General features: G+C 37.9%; 1 protein-coding gene across 2 annotated transcripts; it reads left to right on the forward strand.

Moving 5' to 3' along the window:
* Positions 1-841: 841 nt before the first annotated feature.
* Positions 842-9572, forward strand: LOC5580162 (probable transcriptional regulatory protein TTE1135). Of its 2 annotated transcripts, none has more exons than XM_001655537.2 (4): positions 842-990; positions 1047-1505; positions 9092-9260; positions 9321-9572. In XM_001655537.2, exons 2-4 carry the CDS (start codon positions 1051-1053, stop codon positions 9528-9530), a joined length of 834 nt encoding a protein of 277 aa, XP_001655587.1. In that variant the 5' UTR covers positions 842-990; positions 1047-1050; the 3' UTR covers positions 9531-9572. The 2 variants fall into 2 exon arrangements, with proteins under 2 accessions (XP_001655587.1, XP_021692929.1); XM_021837237.1 differs by having other exon boundaries at positions 867-986.
* The last annotated feature ends 793 nt before the right edge of the window (positions 9573-10365 follow it).

Consider the following 10365-nt stretch of genomic DNA (forward strand, 5'->3'; position numbering starts at 1 on the left):
TAGACTATAGGGTATATACCCTGAACAGACGTAGCAGTAAGAACTATTTATAATTCTGTACGAAGAAAATCATTCCTGTGTCACGTCTGCTTGCATTTTTTTTACAGTGCGGGACTGAATGTTCGGATGGAATGCGCGTTCAGCACCTGAGAGAGACTCGCGAAGAGGAAAAATATCAACGTCATATCACAGACAAACAGACGTAACACTGACGAAATTTCCATCGACCACTCATTTAACAATCATTTCAAATTCGCTATGTTACAAATCTCACACCCAGAGGCGCGCGCATCGTTTTTCTTCGCCTTTGACGTTTCACACTACCGCCTTCTGCCGGTCTTGTTGCACGAAACAACCTTTCGTGTAACATGCTCACCAGATGATGATGGTGTAAACTGGGCGATGGAATTTGAAGAAATTTGTTCTAACTGTTACGTCTGTTTGTCTGTGGTCATATGCAGCCCAGATTCCCCTCTCACGAAACGTCAAATGCAGCCCACCGTTTTTATGGCTGAAAAAGTGAAAAGTATTGTGTTCAAAGTAAACTGTTATTAAGAAGTTCAGTCGGCGGAGCAGTTTTTTCCAAAGTTGCTGATAAATCTTAGCAGAAGATTAATTATTTCTGATGTCTGCTACGTTTGCTTGCATGAAATTTCACTCAAACGGCATTTTATGATTCGATGTGATGCAAACTGTGAGGATTTGAACAGCATGCGCATAATTGGTATAAACACAAAGTGGAATAAGAAAAAACTCAGCAATCATAGAAAAAGAAGACCGTCTTCGCGAGTCTCGTCTCAGTTCAGCACCACCCTATCGGATGGTGATGTTTTGTGATGTTCAGCCGGTGCATCTGCACTCTCATCTGTCAAAGTCACATGTATGCAAAAGCCGCAAAACTTCTTCGGTGCTCCTAATGTTTACATAATTTTGTTATCAAGTTTAGTTTAAGTTTTTGTACAGGTTTCACTAGCTTTATTTACTTTTTAGGTGAGTATTTCATTTATTTTATGAATCAGTTCTAAACCGCAATTACTACCTCACAGGGAAATGTTCAAATCTCTGCGTTTCGTGGCTGTTCAGTGCTCGCCAATTCTCAAGCCATCAAATGTTCGACCGGTGAGAAGCTTCCACCTCAGTCCGTGGAACCGAGCGGGGCACTCCAAGTGGCAAAACATCCGACACATCAAAGCGCTGAACGATGGCCGGAAGTCGGTCCTGTTCATCAAACTGTCCCGTCAAATCCGGTTGGCCATTCAGGCGGGTGGTGCCAATCCGGCCGTAAATAACACGCTCCGGGCGGCCATCGACGAAGCCCTGAAGAAGAACATGCCCAACTCGACGATCCAGGGCATCCTAAAGAAGGCCAGTCAATCGTCGACGCAGCTGAAGAAGTTTTGCGTGGAAATCAAGGCGTTCGATCAGATCAATGTTATCTGTGTGCTTTACACGGATCGGTTCACACAGCTCAAGATGGAAATGGCCACGATCCTGAGGAAGAACTTGTAAGTTTTGTGAAATATTTATTATTATGTTTTAAATATATCAATTAGCAATCGTTTTTTATGTTGGCTCCAGTAATAGTTGTCGCTTTTTCAAAACCCGTCTCCTAGGAATTTTCGAAAACGTTCTCTTGATTGAGTATATTTTTGAAGTCCTGAGTAACTTGATTTTCATTTGAACTAGTGAGTGCTGAATTAAAATTGTGCGCGCTTCCAAATTGCATAGCAAGTTTTTGAACTTTTTCGCAATTAGTTAGTAATAATTTGTTTTCCTCCTTCAATGCCGGTATTGCCTTCTGAGATATTTTTAAAATTTTAGATAATTTCCAAAAAGGCTTAGAGCCACGGTCTAATTGAGATTTTTTTTTCAAAATTTTTGCACAGACAAACAGACGCCACACTCTCATCATTGGCCATCGACCACCTTTTTAACGGTCGGTTCAAAAATATGGTAGGTGGCCGATTCACCACCCGCAGCGCTCGCATCGTTTTTGTTCGTGTTTGACGCTTGCACACTACCGCCATCTGTTGGCCTATCGGCCAAACACACCGATTTCAGCATTGGGCGTACATGTCCTCGTGACTATGATTTTGATCGACATTTGTTCTAAGTGTTACGTCTGTTTGTCTGTGATTTTTGTTTCTTAATTGAGAAAATCGGTTTTTAATTTCTTTTCGCAGGATCGCGAGTGCGTTAAAATTGTCTTCTCACGTTTTTAAGACGGATCAAGAGTTTTAGATCATCGTCTATAATCACGGATTCGAATTTTACTTCACATTTTGGGTTGCTTCAACAATGGTGTTAGATTTGCTTTACTAAGCTTAATTGAACTTCAACTAAGTTAGATCAAGGTCCGTGATTGGTTTGAAGGTTTAAGAGGTAGACAACTGTTTCTAGCTAGCACTCGAATAGTAATGATTTATTTCTCTTTTCCGTTTGACCAACAGACCTCTCGTTGGTCGCTTCTGATTGTTCTTGAAAACATCGCATTTCGTTTATATCAGAGTATGCGTAAGGCAAAATGGATACACTCAAAATGAAAACATATCAGCTCTTCCCTCTTCAAATAGCTATCAGTATTACAGTGTTTGATTGATTAATATTTCAATAATTCGAAACTTATATTCTAAATCGTTAACATTACTAATAGGAACTTCGATTGAACTCAGAATTCATTGTATATAATAGAGAAATTTCAGAACGTGAATATAATCACAATTTAAATCATGTAAACAAAATCTTTGTCCATGTTAGCTTGGCGAATCCGTTTTGATCGCCTCGGTACGCAATCAGTCGACATTTCAACATCTTGAAGCGCTTCATCAACCACAATTCTCCTTTTCCTCCTGCACCTGACATCTTCTGGAGCACTGTAAGGTTCCCCTCGATCAACTTCTGGTTCCAGCTGTCGCCGACGCAATGATACGTTTCGTTTTTTGTTAAGCTCTCCAAATCCATCAAGGCGAGGTTTGCTACTTCTAACTTCCTCATCCGAAAATCCACGAAATTCTTCATCATCTTTGAGTTTATGGGTTTCCCGTTGTTGTCGACGCAGAAGGACATTTGGTTTTTCGAAGGATTCACCTTCCTTATAAATGCGTAGTTGTCCTCGATGTGCTGTGGTTGGTACGTTTCCAATTAGAACCTGGAAAGTGTTGCGAGAGTGCCTTTTAATATAACTTGCTTTGAGCCATCTAGCAGTATGATGTGGATTATGATTTTTATACCAAATCTCATCTCCCTGCATCAGATTTTCAAATGGATCGGGTATACATGCATTTGCATTCCCTACATCCTTCGAATTATCATCATGCACTAGGTTTGTGTCTTTATTATTAGTTAACTTATCATGCATCGGTTCTACACATAATTGTTTTTTATAATGCGATTTTGGATTTAACAAATCTAAAATTGTTTTTGGCTTATAAGAAAATATCATTTGCGCTGGGTAATTTCCCTCGACTGTAAGACAGTTGTTTCTGTAATTGATCAAAAACAGATTGATCTGATCATCCAAGTCTAAATCTATAAATTCTGGGTCAAGTAGAAACTTTTTTAGCACCTCTTTTACGGTCCTTACCAACCTCTCAGCTTGACCGTTACTGGAGGGATTATACGGAGGACTCTTAAGAACATTGATTCCCTGTCGCTTCAAAAAGTCTACAAAAGCATGAGAATTAAATGGAGGACCTTCATCAGACACTAGAACGTCTGGTAATCCATATCTAGCAAATATGCCCACTAGTTTTTTTAACACTTTCCCACAATCTGTTCCATTTTTCATCAGTTCAACTTCAATCCACTTGGAATAGCTATCGACCACCAACAAATATGTGCGGTGATCAAAATGAAAAAAATCGATATGTACCCTACTGAACGGTCGTGTCGTAGCTATCCATTTAGATTTCGTTTTCAGTTTGGGAACAATCATCATACTATTGCACGTGTCACAAACCGCTACGTAATTTTCAATATCAGAGTTAATTCCAAACCAATACACGTTCTGTCTTGCTAACCTTTTCATTTTAACTATCCCAGCATGGTTGGCATGCAATAATTTTAAAACCTGTTTCTTTAACGACATAGGTATCACTACCCTATTTTGATACAAAAGACATTCATCAATCAGTTCTAAATCTTTCTGGTTGGCGTAAACATCAATATACTGTTTGCTTATTTTCTCAGGCCAGCCGTTTGTCATAAAATATATTACGTTTTTCAAGAATTCGTCTTCTTTTGTCTGAGCTGCTATAATACAAAAATCAATAGGAAATTGTCTACTAAAATTAATACTGTTTATTAATCCTACATCATATTCGTCCGGAACAGCCATATCTACAGGGAAACGTGAGCAGAAATCTGCGTTGCCCATTCGCTTTGAAGGTCTATATTGAATCTCGAATTCGTAAATTGAAAGTTCCAGTACAAATCTTTGCAATCTTGTAGCATAAATAGAGTTTTTTCCCTCCTTGCCAAAAATACCTACTAGTGGTTTATGATCAGTGTAAACATAAAATTTTTTACCATATACAAATTTGTGGAATTTTTTAATCGTACAAACTAAAGCCAGTGCTTCCAAATGAAGAATAGGATAGTTTCGTTGAGCTGCATTTAAAGAAAAGGATGTGAAGTAAATCGGTTTTTCAACCCCATCAATTATGTGTGCCATAACACCCCCCAAGCCGTACCCCGACGCGTCTGAAACTATCACAATGGGTTTATTGGGGTCATAAAACTCCAAAAAGGGTGCCTCTAATAATGCATTTTTACTTTCTTCAAAAGCTTCATTACAGTTATCATCCCAAGTAAATTTAACACCCGACTTCAATAAATTATACAAATGGTACAGTTTAGTGGATAATCTTGGAATAAATTTATGATAATAATTAATCAGTCCTAGAAAAGATTTCAATTCTGTTTCATTGCGAGGTACTTTAGCTTTTTCAATAGTAGATATTTTATCTGGGCATGGCATTAATCCTTTTTCACTAATAATGTGTCCCAAATGAATCAATTCATTAACAAAAAGTTTACATTTTTCCCAATTTACTTTGATATTTGCACATTTCAACCTATCAAGTACAATAAACAATTTTTGTCTACAGTCATCAAAATCTTTTCCTGCTATCAAAACATCATCTAGGTATACCGACACATTCTCAATTCCATTAAGAACCTGGTCCATCACTTGTTGAAATATTGCTGCACTGGACGAAGCTCCTTGGGGCAATCTGTTATACGTGTAAAGTCCTTTTATTGTGTTAATTACCATAATTTTTTTTGATTTCTCCGACAAAGATAACTGCGTATAGGCTCCCTCTAGATCTAATGAACAAAATATTTTACAACCAGCCAATCCAGCAAAAACATCTTGGGCGGTGGGTAGAGGGTATGTATTAGGAATGATCAATTTATTTACTGAAACTTTGCAATCTATTACTAATCGAATTTGATTGTAATAAATCTTCGAGCTGTTTAGTAGAATACCTATAAGTAGATGAAAAAACCGAATTTCGAGTCTAGTACACGACACTGAAGACGGCCTTACAGTTGAGGTCGAAATACGCGTATCTGTCAAAGGATACAAACTCTAGTGGAATTAAATGGTATAGTACTAAATTCGAATTTGATTATTTTTTTTCATTACAACAATTACTGGGGAGGCCCATTCACTTGTTTTGACAGGGGTAATTACCGCCTCTTCCTCTAATTTCTTCAAATATTCTAAAACTTTATCCCGCAAACGGTAGGGTACATCATATGCCTTCCTAAATATCGGATTTTCAGTTTTCAGGACTAAATCTGCTTCAAAACCTTTGATTGGAGAAGTAAAACTTTTTGCAAAAATATTTTTATATTTGGTTTTTATTTCATCTACCGTATCTTGGATTGGTTCAATTCCAGAAGAAATTGCATTGACGAAAAAATTTCTCCATTTGGGGAAGAATACGTCAAGCCAAGGTCTACCCAATAAAGGAACAAAATTGTTTTCACAATTTAGCACCAGAAGCTTCAAATCTTTTGAAATTCCCCTAAAAGTTACACAAACATTAGCTTCACCTTCAATTAGAAGACTTGTCCCGTTTACTACTATCAAATTTCTATGGCTTTTTGATAAAGCTTTGTCAAAATGTTCAAAATACTGTTTTCTTCCCATCACAGATACAGACGAACCACAATCCACCTCCATGTCACACCAAACATCATCTATTTTTACATTCACCAGACAAGGATCACTAATTTTACCAACTGTTGAAACGTGCATACATTGAAGAACATTTGTCTCACCATCATCCTCATTTTCACTGTCAGTGTCCGCTCGTAATCTGTTGACCAGTTCACTCAAATATTCATCCGGGTTAGATCCTGAGGTGTCCGGGTTAACCATATTCACAGCATCTCGATGCATATTTTTTAGTTTAAAGCATTTTCTTTTAATGTGACCTTGCACCCCACAGAAGTCACAAACCATTTGTGAATAATTAGGTCGGGCCGATGAGCGATTCCTTACTTCCAGGTCTTGTCTTTGTCTGCTTTGCCATTGTTTGTTCTTCCATTGGCCTCGTTGATAAGGAGTATACCCTAGCCTATTCTTAACTGGTCCACGATTTCGCTCATCATCACCATCTGACCGGCCCGCCATATGCATTGTAGCTGCTAGCTTATTGAGTCTAGCGCCAGGGAAACTAGATGCTTTTAATAATGCTATCTGATCCGCAGTGTTACCGTAATCCATATTTTTAGCATTATTCCTGGCAATTTCCCAGGTCGCTATTAGTTTTTCTGCTGTTTCTAAAGTTAGCTTCTCTTCATTAAGCAACCTTTGCTGGAGAGCTTTGTCCCGGATCCCGGCAACAATGCGGTCTCTGATAGCCATCTGTTTAAAATTTTCAAAATTGCAGAACTCTGCCTGGAGTTTTACAGACAACACGAAATCCTCTAATGATTCATCCGGTTGCTGCACTCTGACGTTAAATTTTAATCTTTGCACCAGATCGGACTCCGTTTTATCTAGTCGTGCTTTTAATTTGTTAATCATTTCATCATATGGAACCTCCGCAAGATTACTATTTGGGTACAATAATTTTAGTTCCCTAAAAATAACGGGACCACTGAGCGTAATGAAATGGTCACGCTTTTCCTCGACAGGTACTTTATTCATATTAAAAAAGAAACCTAGACGCTCAACCCAATCTCCAAAGGAATTTCCTCTACGGAATGGTTCCAAGGTAGTGTTAATGTTCGATTGAGCCATTACAGTATATTGGTCAGTAAAAATATCCAAAAGCTAAAATAAACGACTTTGCTTAACTGCCGGATTCTCTGGATCTTTTCCCTCAAGAGTAAAGAAAAGTAAAAACTCACCAGAATGATTTTCAGCCTTTGCCGACGTTGTGTAGGTCACTACTCGCAGCCCTTTGGCTAACACACGAGCCGTCAGTTGACGTCAATGGAAACCGCTACCTGGGAAGGAAATCTCCGCTTACAACCTTTCGATCTGCCGTAACTGCTTGACCACAGCAGCTAGCCAATCAGCAAAAAAACACACCGGGACCACTGTGTAAAGCCTACACCAATGATGATCAATTGTTTGTCAGGTCACAATCACTATGAGATCTAATAAATAGAAGAAAAACTCTCTTAATAAAGCATCTACAATAAAGCTATTGTGTTGTACGATTTCTTTTATATTCTGAACTTATTATTTTAATCTTATTATACAGGAACAATAGCTCTTATACTTTCCGGATCTTTCTTTGATTACCATACAAAATGGTGGTTTCAGCTAACGCGCTAAAATTTCTGCTCAAAACTTACCACACCCTTCCAGAACCGTAATTCTGATTCACGGTTACTGCACAACCGAAATCAGTGATCAGTGATTATAGCCTGTCCAACAACGCCGAACGTAAATTGCCTCCAGCGATTTGATAAGTTTGATTGAAATTCCTACGCGATGGCGTCGATCCGTCACAAGGTAGCCGATTTAATTAATCTTCCTCACTAAGTGCAGTGAAACACTTCACTAACTTGTCCAAAACCACTTTTTTTCGTCGCCAACTGTTAGATTTGCTTTACTAAGCTTAATTGAACTTCAACTAAGTTAGATCAAGGTCCGTGATTGGTTTGAAGGTTTAAGAGGTAGACAACTGTTTCTAGCTAGCGCTAGCACTCGAATAGTAATGATTTATTTCTCTTTTCCGTTTGACCAACAGACCTCTCGTTGGTCGCTTCTGATTGTTCTTGAAAACATCGCATTTCGTTTATATCAGAGTATGCGTAAGGCAAAATGGATACACTCAAAATGAAAACATATCAAATGGGACTAGTTAAAATTTCGAAAGCATTGTCAATATCAAGTTTTGTTTGCAAAGAAATGTTAACATCAAGATTACTATCGATATATTTTTCATATGTATACCAATCGACTCAAAAATAATTGAAAGTGAAGCAGATAAGATTGAGAATCGTTTCATGGGATATTTGAAATGTGACAGGGACAAAATCAGTGGCTAGAGTCGAATCAATAGTATAAGGGTTTCTAGCAGAAGAAAATCAAAAGGCTATCACGGTATTGAATTGAAAATATCCTCAAGAGCACTCATCAAATAAATTTCTACCGTTGGAATTGCTTTGCAAATTATTCCATAAGCGATATTTTGCATTAATGTCACCAATGATTTTTTTTATTTATTGCGAGTCAATTTCCGCAAGTCAGTTTGAAGCAAATTAACTTGCTGCATTGAAAAGGCAAATAAGCAACTATGGAAGTATATTCACCAAGCTGTGTTTCAACAGAAATACCCGAAGTTTCAAAAACTTCGGTTTCGAATGACCAAAAAAGTTGATGTTTTATACGTCTATGAATGATGATAGCATCCTACATGCTCCATCCAGTCAATCATTACGATGAACAAAAAAAAAGTTTGGATCCAGGATTCAAATATGTTTTAATTTATAAGCATTTTTTTATCTTTATTAAGGAGACTTTCAGCCAGTGGCTGGTTCGTCTCCGTATTTATAAGTACCTATTAGAAAATTTATGAAGCATAACTAATAAGCATCTTTTTAATGTTTAACATTTTAGTGCAATGTTCAACGACGTGAAACACTTGTTCGATGAGCAGGGTTACATTGAGGCCATATTAAAGACGGAAGTTCCTTCGGATGAGCTGTTGTCGGTATGCACGGAGCATGCAATAGAAGCTGGTGCCGAAGATGTCGAAGTCATGAGCGACGACTCTAAATTGCTTAGGGTAGGTATTAACATGTTTAAGAACGAATTGGATCACCAATATTCTTAACACTCATTTCAGTTTATCTGTGATCCAACCGAGATAGAGAAAGTGAAGACACAGCTGGAAAAGCTAGGATATTCAATTGAGCACAGCGAGCACGCATTCTTTCCGAAAAGCACAATCAAGTTGAACCCAGATGCGACGGAGGCGTATGAAAAGCTGAAGGAAAAGTTGAAAACCATCGACGGAGTGGAGGACATCTACGATAACGTGGAAGTGGTGTACTAGCATTCGTTGAACGGTGCTGCAACAAAGATATTGAAAAGTTAATTTTGGTTGTGGTCATTCAATATCACATCCCTCAAGAATGCCTATTGATACGATACGAACAAAATTATTCTCAAATGAAAGCTTTGTAGTATATTTGTCTAATCCACGCTGAAAAATTTAAAATTATATCAAAATCTTCGCTAGTGATGTAAGCAAGGGTTAAAATCAGTCCGGCCCGCGGGCCGGATCATTTTTAGGACTTAATTTCATCGGTAGCAAAGAGCTTCATATACATTTTAAATTTCCAGCCTGGATTAGACAGATATACTACCAAGCTTTCATTTAAGATTAATTTTGTTCATATCAGTCTATTTTTACAAACCATTTATGTCAAAAAAGAGCCAAAAAGGTTGGGCAGGCCTGACTTACAGTTCTTATGTGAATGCTGCCCAAGAAAACACGTAATTTGTCTGCTGATGTCCGAGAAAATTGCAAAATAAGCGCGGCATCGGCTTAGACTATCGAGAATACGTAAATTCCCCTATATCTTGTAGTAAGCAAGATTATTATATTATATCCAGCGTAAATTCAATGAATTCTTAAGGTGAAACATCTCGGAATCTAAATATGGCCGGCACAATGGCCGACTTGTCCCCCTACTCACGTTTTTAAAGGGACAAAACTGGAGAAATAGTTGGCAAACCTTTCTGATCTTCTTATTTTAAGCTTTCTGCTAGTGAACAAAGCCAAAATAAAAAGTGCACTGTTGTTGGATGCTTTCTTCGCGAGATTTGTGCCTTTGAAGTTTTAGTGAAGTCTAAGAAGTTGATTCCAAACTGTTTCACCTTAAACG

The sequence above is a fragment of the Aedes aegypti genome, chromosome 1 (assembly GCF_002204515.2).
Source record: "Aedes aegypti strain LVP_AGWG chromosome 1, AaegL5.0 Primary Assembly, whole genome shotgun sequence".
Classification (NCBI taxonomy): Eukaryota; Metazoa; Arthropoda; class Insecta; order Diptera; family Culicidae; genus Aedes; species Aedes aegypti.